The sequence below is a fragment of the Pituophis catenifer genome, unplaced genomic scaffold (assembly GCF_029215685.1).
Source record: "Pituophis catenifer annectens isolate HBS135680 unplaced genomic scaffold, rPitCat1.0.hap2 SCAF_12, whole genome shotgun sequence".
Lineage (NCBI taxonomy): Eukaryota > Metazoa > Chordata > Lepidosauria > Squamata > Colubridae > Pituophis > Pituophis catenifer.
The window spans coordinates 21,015,288-21,036,575 of NW_027256892.1; the positions used below are offsets into that span (position 1 = coordinate 21,015,288).

The window sequence follows — 21,288 nt, forward strand, 5'->3', positions numbered from 1 at the left end:
AAGCATTTTTTTCAGCCGAAGAGGTTGTAGAAAAAAAATGCTTTTTAAAATTTTTTTTTAAAAAAAGCCTTTGATGATTGCGCGGCTCACCTGGGACGGGCAGGGATTTTTGCTACCGGTTCTCCGAACCACCTACTGCCATCGCTACCGGATTGGGCGATCCGGTCCAAACCGGGAGTATTTTACCCCTGGTCCATTCCATCCTTAAGTGTTGCACCTTATGATTCTTGACGAATGTATCTTTTCTTTTTATGTACACTGAGAGCGTATGCACCAAAGACAAATTCCTTGTGTGTTCAATCACACTTGGCCAGTAAAGAATTCTATTCTATTCTATTCTATTCTATTCTATTCTATTCTATTCTATTCTATTCTATTCTATTCTATTCTATTCTATTCTATTCTATTCTATTCCATTCCACTCCACTCCATTCCATTCTACTCTATTCTATTCACACAGATTACCAGAGCCTTCTTCAAAGTAATATGCAACGTTCATACAATCTGTTTATCAGATTAACCGAAAGATTCACAAAAAGCAGATTTTGAAACCCGAGGCTCCGAAATTAAATTTTGGCACGTCAGACATTTTCTATGCTTTTTTTTTTTTCATGACTAAGCAATATCTGGATTTAGTTCCTTCATCTTTCTCATGCGTCACCCATGTGACCCTTTAAACTTCAAAAACGTTATTCCTCCGTGCCAAAAAACCTGTCTTCCTCCCGTACACATTTTCACTTGTCTCAAAATAGGGCGAAAAATATTGAAATGATTCAGAAAACCTCCCAGGCAATTTAAAAATTCCAAGTGTCTCATCCACGGGCCAAAATTAGGATTGGTTTGATGGTATCAGCCATCCTAACACAACATGTTCTATTTCAGAAGCTGTTACACGCTATTGACTAATAAACAGACGCTGTTTTTAATTCAGCATATGTTCCTGTCATTCCAGAAACGGCACCTCATCCCTTATTTTGCTTTCTGTAAAATCTGAAGAAAGAAAGAGAGAGAGGGAGGGAGGGAGGGAGCGAGGAAAGAGAGAGAGAGAGAGAGAGAGAGATGGAGGGAGGGAGAGAGAGAGAGAGTGACCATGGAATCAGGGTGGATTTGATTTAAATCGAGTTGAAGGATGAAGGCTATTGCTGAGCACATTGTAAGCCGCCCTGAGTCTTCAGAGAAGGGCAGCATATAAATCAAATTAAAAAATAAATTTTTAAAAAATGTATTTAATAGAAAATCAATATATATATATATATATTTAAATAGCAGCTTTGAGATATTGTGCCTATGATTAGAGGGGGAGGGTTCTGGGCTCAGCCAGACGTTAGAAACCCTACCTCAGCTCTTGACTCTCTTTTGTGAGCAAGGTAAGGAGATCCCAAGCTAGTACTTGGTCCTTGTCTTGATGCGTGAATTTATGGCAGGGCTTCATTTGTTGGAGCAAGAGGTGATCTACGCACTCTAGGACTTTCTCCTGCACAGAGGTCTCGCAGTCCATAACGACGGGGATGACGCCCATGAGCCAGGCCTTCTGCATCAGAAGGTTCTTCGGTTGTGACTGTAAGAAGAAGGAGAAGAGATGCTGGTTAGAAAGCTCGGCTGGCCAATCGGGTTTATTTTATTTTGATTTTTGGAAATTTATATGGCCCGCCTATTCGCACGTGGCGAATCGTGCTGAGATTTAATAGAGCTGGAAGGGACCTTGTAGGTCATCTAGCCCAACCCCGAGCCCAAGCAGGAGACCCCAATCCAGTCTCTTCTTGAAATCCTCCAGTGATGAAGCTCCCACAACCTCCGAAGGCAACTTCTGTTCCATGGGTTGATTGTTCTCACTGTCAGAAAAATTCTCCTTGTTTCCCGGTTGAATCTCTCCTTGGTCAGTTTCCATCCATTACTCCTTGTCAGCCTTCAGGTGCTTTGGAAAATAGCTTGACCTTCTCTGTGGCAGCCCCTCAAATATTGGAAGACTGCTATCATGTCTTCCCTGGTCCTTCTCTTCACTAGACTAGCCATGATGTCCAGTTCCTGTAACCGTTCTTCATATGTTTTAGCCTCCAGTCCCCTAATCATCTTCGTTGCTCTTCTCTGCACTCTTTCTAGAATCTTCTTGGCAGCCATGTTGGATGAGGCCAAAAGCCTACAGAAAAAAACTACTGCAGGAAGTGTATCTTCTTAGACCAGTGTTGAGTCATACATCTCTGGGAGCCAGAATCATTAGAAGCAGAGATCAGCAATAGTATGGATTAACGGATCAATTCCTTCATTTGATCGGGATGGTATAAGGTCTCCTGCCTTGAGTAGAGAGTTGGACTTGATGACCTACAAGGTCCCTTCCAACTGTATTAATCTGTTAATGCCCACCTCATATCTATGACCTTGGGCAGGGTGCAACTTCAAAAGAACGTTTAAAAATAAAAGACATAAAAAATTTAAAAAAAACGCACAGTAGCTGAAGAAACTTAAAGAGGCCTTCAACAGAGCTAGTGTTTTGAACTAAGCTTTCCCAAGCCACGAAGCTAAGTCCTCGTCAGGACAAAAACCCCTTTTATTTTATTGACAGTGAATTCCTCTCCAGCAAAGTCTTCTCTTCTCTCCTTCTCCTCTTTCAAGATAGTTCACAATTACCGACCTTTATCAGGCTTGGAGAGTGGCCGCAATACTTGGCAAGAATGCAGGAATGAACTAATTGTCTCCTGCAAACTCCACTCCCCTTTCGCTCCTCTTTTATTCCCTCTGGGAGGGGCCCTTCATCGTCCACCTGTGGCCTTACTCCTGAGTCAACCCTTCTTCTTTAGCTGTTCCCTTCATCTGGCAACTCTGCGCATGCGCACATTGGGAACAGGCTCCAGCTGTTCATCTGCCTCACTGATGTCTGACTCCAAAGGCAGCTGATAACTGGCATACGTCTCTGGCCCCATCTCTGCCTCCGACACAGAGCCTTCCCCAGACTCCAGGACTGGCCCATGTTCCTCCCCAACCTCCTCACTGTCCGAATCTGCTGCCAGATCCACTGGCCACTGGCAGGGCCAGTGGTGGGGCTCTGTCAAACACCTTGGGCCCTGGGTCCCAAATTCCAAGGATTTAGTATAATCTCCTAGGACCGTAATGGCGAACCTATGGCACGCGAGCCATATCCTTGAGCATTGCCCTAGCTCAGCTCCAGCATGCATACACGGGCTGGCCAGCTGATTTTCAGGCCTTCTGGGTCCACCGGAAGTCGGGAAATGGGCTGTTTCCTGCCTCCGGAAGGCCTCCGGGGGGAGGCGGGGCATTTTTATTCTCCCCAGACTCCTAGAAAGCCTCTGGAGCCTGGGGAGAGTGAAAAACAGGCCTTCCGGTCTCAACGGAAGTCAGGAAATGGGCTGTTTCCAGCCTCCGGAGGGCCTCCAAGGGGGTGGGGAAGGCTGTTTTCACCCTCCCCAGACTCCTAGAAAGTCTCTGGAGCCTGGGGAGGGCGAAAAATGGGCCTTCCAATCCCACCATGCCATCGCATGCCATAAGCGGGGTGAATGCGGGGAGGAGGTCATGTGCACATGCGCGGGGGGATGGCGCATTGAATTATGGGTGTGGGCATGCGTGCATGCGACACCCCCCCTCACGATCCCCGCTTTTGGCACGCGGTGGCAAAAAGATTAGCCATCACTGTCCTAGGATTTGGGGGAAGGGAAGGCTAAGAAGGGGTCAAAAGTTACCCCGTTACCTGTAAGAGCTCTGTAATAGACTGCAGCGCTAACTTCCTGACGGAGATAGCCGGATCACGACAACGATCCTGGACGGTGGACAGGTCTTCTGAGGTGCACGGGACCACGGTGTGCTTCAAAATGCTGGTCAACACCTGGACATCAAACAACAGAGTGAAAGAGGTAGAGATGGGAAAGGGATCAATAGGATACGTTTTCCTCAGCTGTAGCCATTTTTGATAAAAACCCAAAGAGTTGAAAAAAAAAGCTGATCTTGGAATTCAACTCAGAGCAGAAGACCAAACAAAAGACCAAACTATAGGAAGCTGTTTTCAAATCTGGTTCTCGTTTTGTATGGAATGTGAGGTATACGGACAATAGGAAATCTGAGCCAGAGAAATTGACATCTTTACATATGTTCTATGAATAACAGAAGATGTTGGAAAGGACTTCTGTAAGGAGGTCTTGTAGTCCAACTCCCCGCTCAGGAAACCCCCTGCTCAGGAAACCTGCTGTCCCACAGTTCAGGATATCATTACACCCTATATCGTTTTAGATAAATGACTATCCAATCTCTTCTTCAAATCTTCCAGTGTTGGAAGTCTGTAGAGATTCTCAGTCATCCAGATCATGGTTGTCCCAAAGGTGCTTTGGGGAAGGATATTGCAAAATCTCCATTCCCACCCCACTCCAGGGGAAGGATACTGCAAAATCTCCATTCCCTTCCCACTCCTGGGGGAAGGATATTGCAAAATCTCCATTCCCACCCCACTCTGGGGCCAGCCAGAAGTGGTATTTGCCAGTTCCCCGAAATGCTCAAAATTTCCGCTACCAGTTCTCCAGAACCTGCTGGATTTCACCCCTGCCTTTGGGACAACCATGACCTGGATGACTGAGAATCTCCATAGACAAAGAGAGAAGCACTGCCAAAGATTGGCAATATAGTGAGTTGTAAAATTTGATGATCAAAAGAGGAACAAAGCTTTTGCTGATATATAATTCCATAGCCCTTATAATGGCCACCTCTCTTTCTTGCCAATTGTGGGGGAGGGGCTGCATCAAGGCCGTAAAATAAACTAGCGAAATCTACAATATTCAGAGAAACCAGGATTTTGTGCCACTTTGCATTCAGATGAGTGCTCATTCATTAGCTCGCCATCCAAATTCATTATACCCCTATAAATATTCTAAACACGGGACGGTTTAAATGTTTAAAAGTGATTTATTCAAGCTTACGACTTTCATTACCGAGTAATAAATCTCTGGGCAGGAGAGACAGTATTTGCCTAAGTTAAGGTCACGTTTCACTCCGCCCACCCATCGTTTTTTACTCACTGTCACTTCCAGGGAGGGGAATTCTTGATATCGATAAGAGAACAATTGGACTGATTTAGACATATGGCCCACGAGGAACGCCGGTTATGTATTTATACACCTTTAGTTACAAATTACGGAGTAAATGAAGAGGAGGCAGAGAGAAGAAGGATGGTGGCAATTTCAGTAATGAACATCTGCATTTCGCAGAGATTCCAGATTTATTCTCTAGCAGGTGATGGAACAGCAGGCTTTAAACCTTAACCATAAACTCTGCTCAACGGCAGCCAAAGCCAGAATACTGCAAGGGTTTAAAAAAATAAAATGGGAGTGGAGTCACAAACACCGAACTGAGATACTTGGCCTCCAACTGGTCGACCAAGGGAGTACAAAGAGATATAGGGCTAGTAAAATCAATGAAAAATTGTAGCTATAATGGGGCAGTGGTGAAGGTGCTGGCCTAGAGACCAGGAGACTGGGAGTTCTAGTCCCACCCTTAGGCAGGAATCAATTGAAAAATTGTAGCTATAATGGGGCAGTGTTGAAGGTGCTGGCCTAGGGACCAGGAGACTGGGAGTTCTAGTACCGCCTTAGGCACAAATTAATAAAAAATTGTAACTATAATAAGGCAGTGGTGAAGGTGCTGGCCTAGAGACCAGGAGACTGGGAGTTCTAGTCCCACCCTTAGGCACGAATCAATTGAAAAATTGTAGCTATAATGGGGCAGTGGCGAAGGTACTGGCCTAGAGACCAGGAGACTGGGAGTTCTAGTCCCACTCTTAGGCACGAATCAATTGAAAAATTGTAGCTATAATGGGGCAATGGCGAAGGTACTGGCCTAGAGACCAGGAGACTGTGAATTCTAGTCCTACCCTTAGGCACGAATCAATTGAAAAATTGTAGCTATAATGGGGCAGTGGCGAAGGTGCTGGCCTAGAGACCAGGAGACTGGGAGTTCTAGTCCCAACCTTAGGCACGAATAAATTGAAAAATTGTAGCTATAATAGGGCAGTGGCGAAGGTGCTGGCCTAAAGACCAGGAGACTGGGAGTTCTAGTCCCACCCTTAGGCACGAATCAATTGAAAAATTGTAGCTATAATGGGGCAGTGGCGAAGGTGCTGGCCTAGAGACCAGGAGACTGGGAGTTCTAGTCCCAACCTTAGGCACGAATAAATTGAAAAATTGTAGCTATAATAGGGCAGTGGCGAAGGTGCTGGCCTAGAGACCAGGAGACTGGGAGTTCTAGTCCCACCCTTAGGCATGAATCAATTGAAAAATTGTAGCTATAATGGGGCAGTGGCGAAGGTGCTGGCCTAGAGACCAGGAGACTGGGAGTTCTAGTCCCAACCTTAGGCACGAATAAATTGAAAAATTGTAGCTATAATAGGGCAGTGGCGAAGGTGCTGGCCTAGCGACCAGGAGACTGGGAATTCTAGTCCCACCCTTAGGCACGAATCAATTGAAAAATTGTAGCTATAATGGGGCAGTGGCGAAGGTACTGGCCTAGAGACCAGGAGACTGGAAGTTCTAGTCCCACCCTTAGGCACGAATCAATTGAAAAATTGTAGCTATAATGGGGCAGTGGCGAAGGTACTGGCCTAGAGACCAGGAGACTGGGAGTTCTAGTCCCACCCTTAGGCACGAATCAATTGAAAAATTGTAGCTATAATGGGGCAGTGGCGAAGGTACTGGCCTAGAGACCAGGAGAATGTGAATTCTAGTCCTACCCTTAGGCACGAATCAATTGAAAAATTGTAGCTATAATGGCATAGTGCTGAAGGTGCTGGCCTAGAGACCAGGAGACTGGGAGTTCTAGTTCCGCCTTAGGCACGAATTAATAAAAAATTGTAACTATAATAAGGCAGTGGTGAAGGTGCTGACCTAGAGACCAGGAGACTGGGAGTTCTAGTCCTGCCTTAGGCGTGAAACCAAGCTGGGTGACTTTGGCCAATCTCTCTTTCTTTCTCTCTCTCTCTCAGCCCAACGCACCTCACAGGGTTACTGTTAGGGAGGGTGAAAGAAGAGGAAGAAGGAGTACTATCTGTATTCACTGCCTTGAGTTATTTTGAAAGCAATCCAGGCGGGATATAAATTTAATAAACAGACAACAGTCTGGGCATTGCAGAAGGCTGATCCTTAGCACTGGCAGCATCGGGATAAGATGGGTAAGTTATTTACCCAAAAAAAAAGAGGAGACTCTCTGCAGCAACACAAACATTCATTGCATGTATCTGTCCCAGGGGCCGTTGTTTGAGGACCCCTGATTTAGTGCAATATAAAAAATGCAAATAATTTTTCAGCAGACCACCAAAATTTTCTCGTGGACCACCAGTAGGTCCACCGACCACCAGTTAGTGGCCGCTGGTTAAAAGGAACCATTGAAAAATTGTACCCTCTTGCAGGTTTTGATCGGCCTAGACAGGAGCAGAAGAGGTGAGATGCCTACCTGGAGGGCTGATTTCCTCACATTAGTCTTCTCGTCTATAGCTCTCTGCCTCAGGATGGCCATGATTTCTTTTCCTGTTGAATAGGGAAAATAGGGAGATTTCTCAAAACTGCCATGTGCTCAGTTGAGCATCAGAAGCATTTAACATTTACTCAAGACAGGGTGGGCGATTTCCAGCCCTGGGACCCAATTTTTGAAGCTGTCTATAAATTAATAAAAGGTACATGATGGCTCAGTGGCTAAGACACTGAGCTTGTCGATTGAAAGGTTGGCAGTTCAGCAGTTCAAATCCCTAGTGTGCTGCGTAACAGGGTGAGCTCCCGTGACTTGTCCCAGCTTCTGCCAACCTAGCAGTTCGAAAGCACGTAAAAAATGCAAGTAGAAAAATAGGGACCACCTTTGGTGGGAAGGTAACAGCGTTCCATGCACCTTTGGCATTTAGTCATGCCGGCCACATTTATTTATTTATTTATTTATTCATTCATTTATTTATTGAATTTCTATACCGCCCTTCTCCCGAAGGACTCAGGGCGGTGAACAGATTAAGATTTCATATATATACTTTATAAACAGTAAATAATAAATTGAGCCAACTTGGTGTATCTGCTAAGACCTTGGCATAGAATTTAGATGTTTATGCTAGCCCTGCTTGTTGAAACAGAAAGGTCTTCAGGGCATGTCGGAAAGTGCGAAGATCTGGGATTATTCGTATTCCAGGGGGTATTTTGTTCCAAAGAGTAGGTGCCCCCACAGAGAAGGCTCTCTCCCTTGGAACTACTAGATGACATTGTTTTAATGATGGTACTATGAGTAGGCCTACTCTGTGAGAGCGTATTGGTTGGTGGGAGGTTATTGGTTGCAGCAGGTGGTCTCGTAAGTACTCAGGTCCTAAACCATGGAGTACTTTAAAGGTAAGAACCAACACCTTGAAGCGCACTCGGAAGGCCACCAGAAGCCAGTGCAGCTCGCGTAGAAGAGGTGTTACATGTGAGCGCCATGTTGCTCCCATAATTATTCGTGCGGCCGCATTCTGGACCAGTTGGAGCTTCCGGGTGCACTTCAAGGGGAGCCCCATGTAGAGAGCATTGCAGTAGTCAAGTCAGGAATGACCACAGACGTCTTCGGACAGTGCTGGCTCTTTGGCTTTGAAACGGAGATCAGCACCGCACCCTAGAGTCGGGAACGACTAGCACATATGTGCGAGGGGAACCTTTACCTTTACCTTATAAGTTAATAATTCAAATCTTTGGCCAAAACAACCCTACAGCTTTTTTTATTTATTTACTTTTTATTTATTTATTTTTTTTCAAATTTGGTATGTTGGGCAACTCATGTAACTCCAGATCTGGATCTGCTCTTCAACATTCTCTCATGTCTATGGAGATTCTCAGTCATCCAGGTCATGGTTGTCCCAAAGGTGCTTTTTCAAGAGGCAACTGGAGTTTCTGGTTTTTCTTTGAAGATGTTTCGCCTCTCATCGAGGAAGACTCATCGCCCTGAGTCTTCGGAGAGGGGCGGCATACAAATTGAATTAATAAATTAATTAATAAATAAACTTCTTCCGCTCGGACTGGATGGTGGGGAATGGAAGGCTTTATACTTCTTTATACTCCTTTATACTCAAGGAGTATAAATCCTTCCATTCCCCACCATCCAGTCAGAGCTGAAGCAGCTTCTTGGATGGGAAGTGAAACATCTTCAAAGAAAAACCCAAAAGTCCAGTTGCCTCTTGAAAAAAAGCACCTTTGGGACAACATTCCCTCATCTTTTTCAGTCCTTTTCTTCCTAAATTCCTCCTTTCCCCTTTCCTCCATCTTCTGACATTCTTTCTTCAAACCGAAGTTAAAACATCACATAAAATTATCGTCTCCCTTCTTCTCTCTTTCTTTAAAGACAATACAGGGAAAGACACACCACATTTTTAAACCCGGCGTACCGTCAAACCCGGTGGAGTCCCGTTCGTGGGTCACTTCGATGGTTTTGAAGGTTGGGAATGTCTTCAGCTGATGGCTGGTACGACCTTTAAAAGAAGCCCCCTCAATAAGTTATTACAGAAAACCGAGAATCGAGGCAAGCAGATTTATTACTCACAGGAGTGGGCAGGGATTAAACCAACTGGGGAAAATTCTCAAAGGTGTAGGCAGAAATATGACGCCGCAGCCTCAGAAACGAAACCGATGTTGCGTTATTCGGCTGCTAGAGTGACAAAACTGTGACACATCTTCAAGAGAAAGAATTAAAGGTGGGAAACAGTTGGCGAAGAGAAAGAAGAAACGGGGGGGGGGCACTGACTGCACCACCAGCCGCATTATTTCAAACGATGCTATATTTACTCAAGGAGATTTGACGGGTGGGTTAAATGAAACAGAGGAGTCTTAACGGATGCTCCCAGAACGATGATCAACTCAACCGAGTTCCTAATTTTTTCCAAAAGTTATTTAACGGTGCCGAACGATCCTAAAATGGCTCCCTCTTGAAGATCGTAAAATCCAGGGGGAGGTTTTCAGGGTTTTGGTTTTTCAAACCAATTGCTCAAAGAAGCTGATTTTTTTTTTGTTTTGGAGATCTCTTTCCACCAGGAAATATTTCAAACAGGCTTCAACATTGAGGAAAGAATGGGACAGCACACGGTGGCTGGTCTTTTAGCAGGCTAGACCACTGATGGCTAAACTTTTCCGGACCGAACGTCCAAAGCACGCACGTTAGCGCAAATGCACGCGCGCCTGAACCCCCCAAAATGCAATGTGTGCATCGCTCCCGTGCATGCATTCCACCCTCTGTGCATGTATGCGCAAACCCCTGCATGCACCCTGCCCGCCATGCATGCATGCACGCCCCCTGCGCATACACAGCAGACCAGCTGGCCGACAGGAGGTGCGCGCGCATGCACAACAGAGCTGAATTGTGGCGAAGGCTCGCGTGCCATCAGAGAGGGCGCTGCGTGCCATCTTTGGCACGCGTGCCATAGGTTTGCTGTCAACTTGCAAAGCTTTCAAGTTGCCATGAGCAGGAGGGAGGAAGAACTGAAGTGCATTCCATACATTCTTCCTGACCGCAATCAGAAGGAGGGTGTTAGGTTTCACAGCCAGCCAAAGTGGGTAATTGGAGAATGTGATTTATGACATGGCCAGAGAGGAGGGGAGGGACAGGGTCATAGGGGAACGTAAATCTATGTGGGATCAGTCCTAACTGCATCCGAGTATTGCCGGAATGTTGCTCCTAATAAATGAATGTATTTCCTTTGAAGTTTGGATCATGGCTCATGAATTAATTAGGGCATCTTTCGGAAACTTGACATTTGCCATCATGGGGCTAAACTATTTACCTTCCACATTGGTTAGGAATGTTTCAGCAGGGGTGTTTGCATCCATGACCGAAGAACAAGCTGCTGTAGAGGAAGACAAATGAAAAGGATGAGTTACTCCGTTCACCTGTGAATTTCACACCAGAGCAGCGACAAACTTCAACAGCCCTTCATGGCAGGGAATTGTACAGGTAGTCCTTAACTTACAACAATTCATTCAGTGACGGTTCAAAGTTGCATTAGCGCCGGAAAAGTGACTTATGATTGTTTTCCGAGCTTACACTGCACTGGGTCGAAATTCAGGTGCTTGGCAACTGGCATGTATATATATGACGGTTGCAGGGTCATGTGACCTGATGCCATCCGTCTTGTAAATTTGCAGGATTCTTTTTCTTTTTCGCCATGTATATGCCTACATCCGAACGAGACCGTGATGTTTCTCTTGTGTTGTATATGTGTGTGTACGTGGGTATAAGAGCCGCGGTGGTGCAGTGGTTAGAGTGCAGTACTGCAGGCTACTTCTGCTGACTGCCAGCTGACTGCAATTTGGCAGTTCAAATCTCACCAGGCTCAAGGTTGATTCAGCCTTCCATCCTTCCGAGATGGGTAAAATGAGGACCCAGATTGTTGGGGGCAAGAGGATGACTCTGTAAAGCACTTAGAGTGGGCTTTAAAGCACTGTAAAGTAGCATATAAGTCTAATTGCTATTGCGGGCAAACTCTGCCCACAGCCACAGTTCGATTCTGACCAGTTCGAAGTTGACTCAGCCTTCCATCCTTCCGAGGTGGGTAAAATGAGGACTCAGATTGTTGGGGGCAATATGCAGACTCTGTAAACCGCTTAGAGAGGGCAGTAAAAGCCATGTGAAGTGGTATATAAGTGTTATTGCTATTTTTCTTCCTTCCTTCCTTCCTTCCTTCCTTCCTTCCTTCCTTCCTTCCTTCCTTCCTTCCTTTCCTTTCCTTTCCTTTCCTCCCTTCCTCCCAGTGTTAGAATGTAGTATTGCAGGCAAACTCTGCCCACGGCCAGGAGTTTGATTGTGACTGGCTCAAGGTTGACTCAGCCTTCCATCCTTCCGAGGTGGGTAAAATGAGGACTCAGATTGTTGGGGGCAATAGGCTGACTCTATAAACCGCTTAGAGAGGGCTGCAAAGCACTGTGAAGCGGTATATAAGTCTAACTGCAATTGCTATCTTCCTTCCTTCTTTCTTTCCTTCCTTCCTTCCTTCCTTCCTTCCTTCCTTCCTTCCTTCCTTCCTTCCTTCCTTCCTTCCTTTCCTTTCCTCCCTCCCTCCCAGTGTTAGAATGTAGTATTGCAGGCAAACTCTGTCCATGGCCAGGAGTTTGATCCTGACTGGCTCAAGATTGACTCAGCCTTCCATCCTTCCAAGGTCGGTAAAATGAGGACCCAGACTGTTGGGGAGAATAGGCTGACTCTGTAAACTGCTTAGAGAGGGCAGTAAAAGCACTGTGAAGTGGTATTTAAGTCTAAGTCAGTGGTTCTCAACCTTCCTAATGCTGCGACCCTTTAATACAGTTCCTCATGTTGTGGTGACCCCCAACCATAAAATTATTCCTAAGACCATTGAAAATATGTGTTTTCCGATGGTCTTAGGCGACCCCTGTGAAAGAGTCGTTCGACCCCCAAAGGGGTCCCGACCCACAGGTTGAGAACCACTGGTCTAAGTGCTACTGCCATATGCGTAACGGTTATCTTTTGAGAGCTCATACTTACTGCCATGCAACAGCTCTTGAATGTCCTGTACGTTTGAGACAACTTTGTTTTCCAGGCACTGAGCGAAGCTGGACAGGGCTTTGCTGCGAACGGTGGGCACTTTGTCCGAACACCGGCCGAAGATCATGACCTGAACCAGGAATTTGTGTTTCAGAAACACCTGCTCCTCTTCGGTCAAAACGACGTCCTGAACCCGCTCTGGATGTTCTAACAAAGCCAAGGCCACATCGAGTGCAAATACCCTGTAGGAAGTCTGTTATGGAAGGAAATAAGAGGTATATTAGCCATAGCCATAGCACTTACAGTGCTTTACAGCCCTCTCTAAGCGGTTGACAGAGTCAGCATCTTTGCCCCCAACAATCTGGGTCCTCATTTTACCCACCTCGGAAGGATGGAAGGCTGAGTCAACCTTGAATTGATCAGAATCGAACTGTGGCTGTGGGCAGAGTTTGCCCGCAACAGCAATAAGACTTATATGCCGCTTTACAGTGCTTTCCAGCCCTCTCTAAGCGGTTGACAGTGTCAGCCTATTGTCCCCAACAATCTGGGTCCTCATTTTACCCATCTCGGAAGGATGGAAGGCTGAGTCAACCTTGAGCCTGGTGAGATTTGAACTGCCCAATTGCAGGCAGCCGGCAGAAGTAGCCTGCAGTACTGCACTCTCACCACTGCGCCACCGTGGCTCATATTCATTTATTTTTCACATTTTTGAACCCCTCATCCCCCTCGGAAGTCGCATAGCGGAGCGGACCCCAACCTCTGTGGCTTGGTGGCCCGACAGGTGCGGAGTGGGGAAACGGGCCACACGAGCAGCTGGCCAGCGCGCGCATCTCGATTTGTGCAAATGACGGGCCAGCACGTATATGTGTGCACACCCTGACATGCAGAAGTTGAGCTGCGCATGTATGTATATCAGTGGTGGGATTCAAATTTTTTTTACTACCAGTTCTTTGGGTGCGGCTTGGTGGGCGTGGCATGGCTTGGTGGACGTGGCAGAGGAAGGATACTGTAAAATCTCCATTCCCACCCCACTCCAGGGGAAGGATACTGTAAAATCTCCATTCCCACCCCACTCCACAGGAAGGATACTGTAAAATCTCCATTCCCTCCCCACTCCAGGGGAAGGATATTACAAAATCTCCATTCCCACCCCACTCTAGGGGAAGGATACTGTAAAATCTCCATTCCCACCCCATTCCAGGGGAAGGATACTGTAAAATCTCCATTCCCTCCCCACTCCAGGGGAAAGTTACTGCAAAATCCCCATTTTCTCCCGATCAGCTGGGACTCGGGAGGCAGCTGGAGGCTGGGCCAATCAGACGTAGTATTTACCAGTTCTCCGCAACTACTCAAAATTTCCACTACCAGAACTGGTCAGAAGCTGCTGAATACCACTTCTGATGTATACGTCTGCCGGCCTGCCGTTTGCACCACTCTGAGCTGCATATGCACTGGCCCGCTACTTGCGTGGCCCGGTTCCGAATCCCCGGTAGTGAGCCGTGGCCTGGGGGTTGGGGACCCCTGGCATAGCGAAGGAGCTAATCAATTAAAGGATAAATTCTGTCGGCTGCAGAATCCACTCTGGTAACGTTTTGATTTTCTTGGATGAGGTTGGAAATTCCAAAATTTGTTCATTGGGTTCATTTCTTCACCTTATTATTGCGGGAGTATCCATACAGCCAAGCAATGAATCTGGCATGCTCAGCGCAAGGGAGTTTGTAAAGCAACTGGGACAAAGACAACGCTGCGTAGGTCCGGTATTCGGATTTATCCGGAACCTGGAATGAAAAGGCATAAAGGGAGCGATCAAATTTAGCTGAAGTGAGATGTTCCATCGCAGTGAATACCACACAGAGCTGGTTACTAGATGTTATTTTTTTTCAATTAAGGTTTTTTTTAAAAAAAAAATTATATAAAATACAAAGAAGAAGAAGAAAAAATAGGAAATTAAGGGAAGGAAAAGGAGTGGGGAAAAGAGGGTGTGAGATACAAAGGGAAAGAGAAAAAAAAAGAAAGAAAAAATGGGGCATTAACTTCCAACTCTTCTTAGCACAGTACAAGATAAAAACACTCCAACTCAACTTTTTGCTTTTACACATTAACATATAACTAACCATTCCTATAATGCCAAATATTTCTAATCAACAAAACCAAAGTCAAAGTTTCATTTTTTTTTGTCTTCACAAGCACAAATTCCAGAAGTGATATCCAAATGAAAACAAATTTTCCTCTTGGAATAAAATAATCAATTGAACCGTTCCTGCTTTATCTTCCTTGCTACGGAAATAATGTGTATTTCTATTGGCACCTAGTAATCTTTGTCAACTGTCACCATTTTTCTTTACAAAATTCATTGTAGTCTTTCAAATCTTTGACCTTACTGGAAAAGAAAAGGAAAAAAAAAATTCTTTTTTCACCCTTCTTTTTTAAGTACTAAACTTTTTTTTTTTTTAATTTTTAAATCAAAACTTTCTAATACATCTTTGTCTTTGGCTTAACATACAAACTTTAAATTTCAGTATTACGTTTAGATCCCTACCTCCAAACTACCCTTATAGAATTTTTTTTTCTAAATATCATTTTTAACAGTTTTTCTTTAAATTGGTACATCCTTTTCTTTAACTTTCTCTTAATACAAGTACTCTCAAATATATTTTCAATATCCTTTTCCTACTTTAAGAATTACTTAAGCGTTAGATATATATATATGTAATGCTTAAGTATTTGTGTATATATATTTTTTTTCTGTTTTCTGCTGCAACTGATTCATGAAAGAAGATCCCAGTGAGATGGCCACCCCAAATGAATCTCCGTTTTAATGCTAATTAATATTTCAATTGAATTATTAAAATAGTTTTAATGCGAATCCCTGATTGGTACAGTGGAGAAAAGAAGAACCATGTAAATGGCAGAGCCAGAATGATAAAAGGGGTTGATGGGACAGAGGTTTTTTTAAATCAAAAGACCCACTAATGGAAATGTCAAATACCAGAGATCTGTTCTGAGTTATTTCCCCCCCCCCCATTTTTGGAGTTTGCTGCCTCACATATATTAAAGGGCAACTCTAAAATCAAGACCCGAGTTCAGGATGCAAAGACAGCCAGAAGAGAAACTTAAAAGATGCCCAAGAAAATCTTAAAATTTTAGGGGTGAATCTGTGTAATTTGAAATGTGTAAAAGTAATGATAAAATTTAAGATATCAAGATTTGATGGAATGGGTCAAGAGTCTAAGAAATGTAGTTGGAATTTTGTTGTATAAATGGTAAGAAAAATGGAGATGTATTGTATTTGAAATTAAGATTTGAAGTGATAAAATTGTGGTTAATAATTAGAATAAGAGATTAGAATATTGTTAAAAAGTAGTTTGCAACTGATGGTAAAAGAGATGATAAAGACAATGTGGAGAAGAACCAGATATAAGCAGGATTGATACTTAGACACAAATGAGCTAAAGTAAATATGAAATTAAAATTGTATTGATATAATAGATTTATATAGATAAGGATGTTAGAATTTATGTTAAAATTTATTCTTCTTATGTTTTGAACTTTTACCTGTTAAAGATGCAATGGGAAATTGTGAATGGAGTCAGTCAAAGAAATGTAAGCGTGGTATAACCATCTATGACCGGATCGAGTTTTTGCTCTTGAAAGTTATATTTTATGCTTATGTTTGAAAAATAATAAAAAATATTTACCCAAAAAAAAAAAAAAAAAAATCTTCAAACTTCTCCAACATTTACTCCAAGTCATCAGTTCTCGGTTGACTGCTGTTGTCAGGAAAATTCTCCTCCATCCCTGTCCCACCCCCTCCAAACCAACAGGTTGATAGAAAGGTAAAGAACACACCTCACCTTGACACAAATATGCTGCAGCAAGATCCTCAGTACGGGGAAGGCAACTTCTTTCAGTTCTTCAGTCAGAGAGCTAGATAGGAGAGATGCAAATAGAGGTAGTCCTCGACTTACGACAGTTCATTTAGTGGCCGTTTTTCACACTGACAATCCTTGTAGCATCCCCATGGTCATGCGATCGAAATTCAGATGCTCGTCAACGGACTCATATTTATGATGGCCACGGCGTCCCCGGGGTTCGTGCGAATCCCCGTTTTGCGACCTTCCGATAAGCCAAGTCAATGGGGGAAGCTGGGTTCCCTTTAACAACCGTGTTACTAACTTATCAAACTGAAATGATTCACTTAACAACGGCAGCAAGAAAAGTCGTAAAACGGAGCCAAACTCACTTTAAGAAGAGACTAGACAGTCACTTATCTGAAATGGTATAGGTTCTCCTGCTAGAGCAGGGAGCTGGACTAGAAGACCTCCAAGGTCCCTTTCCATTCCATTCCATTCATTATTCTATTCTATTCTATTCTATTTATTCCATTCCATTCCATTCATTATTCCATTCCATTCCATTCCATTCATTATTCCATTCTATTCTATTCCATTCATTATTCTATTCCATTCCATTCATTATTCTATTTCATTCTATTCATTATTCCATTCTATTCTATTCCATTCATTATTCTATTCCATTCCATTCATTATTCTATTTCATTCCATTCATTATTCCATTCTATTCTATTCCATTCATTATTCTATTTCATTCCATTCATTATTCTATTCTATTCTATTCTATTCTATTCTATTCTATTCTATTCCATTCCATTCATTATTCTATTTCATTCCATTCATTATTCTATTCCATTCCATTCATTATTCTATTCTATTCTATTCCATTCCATTCATTATTCTATTCCATTCTATTCTATTTATTCCATTCCATTCATTCTATTCTATTTATTCCATTCCATTCATTCTATTCTATTTATTCCATTCCATTCCATTCATTATTCCATTCCATTCCATTCCATTCCATTCCATTCCATTCCATTCCATTCCATTCATTATTCTATTCTATTCTATTCTATTCTATTCTATTCTATTCTATTCCATTCATTATTCCATTCCATTCATTATTCTATTCCATTCCATTCATTTTTCTATTCTATTCTATTCTATTCTATTCTATTCTATTCTATTCTATTCTATTCTATTCTATTCTATTCTATTCCATTCATTCTATTCTATTCTATTTATTCCATTCCATTCCATTCATTATTCTATTCCATTCCATTCATTATTCTATTCTATTCCATTCTATTCCATCATTCCCCAAAAAGCAGTTCTGCACAGATGCAGAAGAAGTGAAAACAGGCAGGTGGAGTTTTACCTGAGGAACTTGAGGGCCAGTTTCCTTGCATCGATGATCTGAGAAGGGATGGGGAGAGAGACGCCGCCTTCTTTCCCTGGCAGCATCAGGATGACCCTGAGAAGTTGATAGAACACTTGGCGCAAAGTCTAGGGAAGGAAGGGAAAGGAAAAAAAATGGGAGAACAGACAGCTGGGGATTCCTTCTACAAAGGTAACAAAAGTCCCAGGTTGAGCGCCAAAGAATGGAGGCCTTTGAACTCTGGTGCTGGAGAAGACTCCTGTGAGTCCCTTGGACTGCAAGGCGATCTAACCGGTCAGTCCTAGAGGAGATCAACCCTGACTGCTCTTTAGAAGGCCAGATCCTGAAGAAGAAACTCAAATACTTTGGCCACCTAATGAGAAGGAAGGAAGGACTCACTGGAGAAGAGTCTAATGCTGGGAAAGATTGAGGGCAAAAGAAGAAGGGGACGGCAGAGAACAAGGTGGCTGGATGGAGTCACTGAAGCAGTCGGAGCGAGTTTAAATGGACTCCAGAGGATGGTAGAGCACAGGAAGGCCTGGAGGAACGTTGTCCATGTGGTCGCGATGGGTCGGACACGACTTCGTGACTAACAACAACAAAAGTCCCACTTATCTCAGTTAAATTAGCCGCTTTGCTACAAGAGTCACCTTCTACATTTAGACACCTTTGGCCCGAATGATTGAGACTTTTTTGAGATACAGGCAGAGGACAAATCATACTATCTGTTTTATTTAGCCTATTTTAGAAAGCTCTGTAGAACAGGTTTCAGGCTGGCATGCTATACTTCTTCCGCTTTTTTTGAGGGGGAAAAAAAAAACCCAGGAGAAAAAGAGAAAAACACGATTATTTCTAGCTCTGTTCTTGTTCAATGTCCCCATCCCTAAATCAATGCACTCCCTGTTATTAAAGCAATCTTTTATAAAGACAATATTTTTCAAAAGGAAGCATTTATTTCAGCATTTCTGCCTTTTTTTGGGGGGGGGGATTTGGGCAGGAAGTCAAGGAAAAGAATTTTTGGAAGGGTTGTTGAAGTCAAAAGGTCACGAAAAAAAAATGCTTCTGGAAAATTAGCACCGTTTCCCTGTTTGTAAAACACCCACCAGCCAAGCCTGCAGAGCAGTATTAAAGCTCCATCTAGCAGAAAAACTAAAGAAGTGATGGTAGGAGTTTTAGTTTTGGAAAGAGATTGAAAAAAATTGGCCAAAAAAAATAAAATAAATCATTACCACATACCTGCTTCCCTGATGATCCTAGACATCAGATTTGGGGGGGTGGGAATAGATCCGTGATGGCGAACCTATGGCACGTGTGCCACAGGTGACGTGCAGAGCCATATCGTTGGAGGAGGAGGAAGAGGAGGAGGAGAACAAGAGGAAGAAGAGGAGAAGAAGAAAATGAGAAGAGGAAGAAGAGGAGGAGGAGAAGAAGAGGAGGAGGAAGAAGATGAAGAAGAGAAGAAAATGAGGAGGAGGAGGAGAAGAGGAGGAGGAGGAAGAAGAGGAGAAGGAGGAGAAGAAGAAGAAAATGAGGAGGAGAAGCCACCAGATCTCCTATTAAGAGACAGCTGGATTTCCGTGGCCACTTCCATAGAAAGGAGAGTTTTATAGATCCATGCATTTAGAATCCAACAAAGAACAATATGGATGAACACAATCTTTACCTTGTCTCCTAGGCTGTGAAGTGGGGAACACAACAGTCGTAGGCCGAAGTAAGCAAGCTCGGAGACATACTTGGCTCTGGAAATAGTCCTGCAGCCAAAGGAAAAGTTCTCTGTTGGATGGATTTCGTGACACAGAGTGAAATGTTTGCAGATTAAGTCTATTATCTTCAGGGAAAGAACATTTAGCGTTGCTCGATTCCACGCCCTCAACACCCGTTGGGCTTCACAAACTCACAATACCATCTTGAGATTCCAGAGCAAAAAAAAAAAACTCACGTCATGTCTACAGGCTTGAAGTCTTGTGTAGAGGGCTCCAGGCTCGTCAGCTTAACAAAGATCTGTGCGAAAACAAGCCAAAATACATTTTATTTATAACAGAAGAACAGAACAGAATTTTATTCATTCATTCAGTTTCTATTGTAGAGTGGTGCGGTGGCCTAGAGGTGGAGCCCTCGCCTCACAATCAGGAGGCTGTGAGTTTGATCCTAGGTAGAGGCAGATATTTCTCTCCCTGGGCACATATGAGAATATATCTGCTGAACAAAACTCCGCATTGGCGACGGGAAAGGCATCTGGCCAGTAAATACTCGTCTCCATTCAGTTGCCCAGACTCCACCCCGCAAGGGATTGTGGGGTCATTAAAAGATGATTTAATTTCTATTGTCAAAGAGGGAAATACTGACGGTCCCTTATCCTGACAAATACTATAGGATGATAAAGCTGGGGAATTCTGGGAGTTGAAGTCCACACATCTTGCAGTTGCCAAGTGTGTTAAAAAAACACTGATCTGATTACAGGTAATCTTTGACTTACAGTCATTCGTTTAGTGACCATTTGAAGTTAACAACAGGAAAAGTGTCTTGCAACCAGTTCTTGCACTTACAGCCATCACGGACTCCCCGCTGTCATGTGATCAAAATTCAGGTGCTTGGCAACAGGTATTTACAACGGGGTCAGGTGATTACCACTTATGTCCTTCCCAGTCCCAAGCAAAGCCAACGGGGGAAGCCAGGTTCGCTTAACAACCTCTCAATTCACTTAACAACGCAGTGATTTGCTTAACAAGCGTGGCAAGAGTATCAACTCGCAAAGCATCCCTGGCCTGCTCTCGAGTTGCCATAGGCAAGCGGGATGGGAGAATGAACTCTGCAGCTGCAGCACAGCAGTCAAAACAAAAGCACATTCCAGCCATATCTCTGTAAAGGCCGTCTCCGCAGTAACCCACAGTGGCTGGAGGGGAGTGATCTCTACAACCTGCGAAACTGCTTCTTCGTTGGAGAATGTGACTGATGACGCACCTTGGGGGTAGGGGGGAAACAGAGGTCAGAGATGATTTGGAGCTTCATGTCAGCACTTGGAACGTGCTGACATGAAGCTTCTAATAAATAACTGGATTTCTTCATGAAGCTCTTAATAAATAACTGGATTTCTTCATGAAGCTCTTAATAAATAACTGGATTTCTTTTGAAGCTTGGCTCGAGGCTCATGATTTAATTAGAGTATCGGGTCAGAAGCCTGAGAGCGAAGTCCTAAAATCAGGTCTACCCTTAACAACCCCCTTGCTCAACAATGGAAATCCTGATCCCAATTTTGGTCGTAAGTCAGGGACCAGCCACACTAGCATATAGGGGGCATCCTGCCACTTTAGTGAAGAGATCGCAGTCACCTGAATACAGGTCTGCACACACTGGGGTCTCTCTTTCAGGGAAATCTTGGAAAAAAGCCTCAGGAGGTTTTGCAGCAGGAGGAAGAGGGCCTCGCGAATTTCGAGCAGCTCCCTGGCGGAGAAGTAAACGTTCTCTTCTTGAACGTCTTCCTCTTCAAAGATGTCTTCCATCTAGAACGGCAAGAAAAAGACGATGGATTGGTTAAGCAAGATTCGGAAATTGCACTTTCCTGGTACCAGTCCA

General features: G+C 43.8%; 1 protein-coding gene across 1 annotated transcript in view; it reads right to left on the minus strand.

Moving 5' to 3' along the window:
- The window catches only part of NCAPD3 (non-SMC condensin II complex subunit D3), a 53,393-nt gene that overhangs the window by 30,433 nt on the left and 1,672 nt on the right, over nt 1-21,288 (minus strand). Inside the window, exons 2-13 of the mRNA XM_070952310.1 lie at nt 21,045-21,215; nt 19,655-19,716; nt 19,379-19,466; nt 17,716-17,843; nt 16,335-16,407; nt 14,133-14,258; nt 12,481-12,733; nt 10,766-10,828; nt 9,377-9,460; nt 7,441-7,514; nt 3,701-3,835; nt 1,338-1,558 (exon numbers count right to left, since the gene is read on the minus strand). Coding sequence (XP_070808411.1) covers nt 1,338-1,558; nt 3,701-3,835; nt 7,441-7,514; nt 9,377-9,460; nt 10,766-10,828; nt 12,481-12,733; nt 14,133-14,258; nt 16,335-16,407; nt 17,716-17,843; nt 19,379-19,466; nt 19,655-19,716; nt 21,045-21,215 — 1,478 coding nt within the window. The remainder of the gene's footprint in view (nt 1-1,337; nt 1,559-3,700; nt 3,836-7,440; nt 7,515-9,376; nt 9,461-10,765; nt 10,829-12,480; nt 12,734-14,132; nt 14,259-16,334; nt 16,408-17,715; nt 17,844-19,378; nt 19,467-19,654; nt 19,717-21,044; nt 21,216-21,288) is intronic.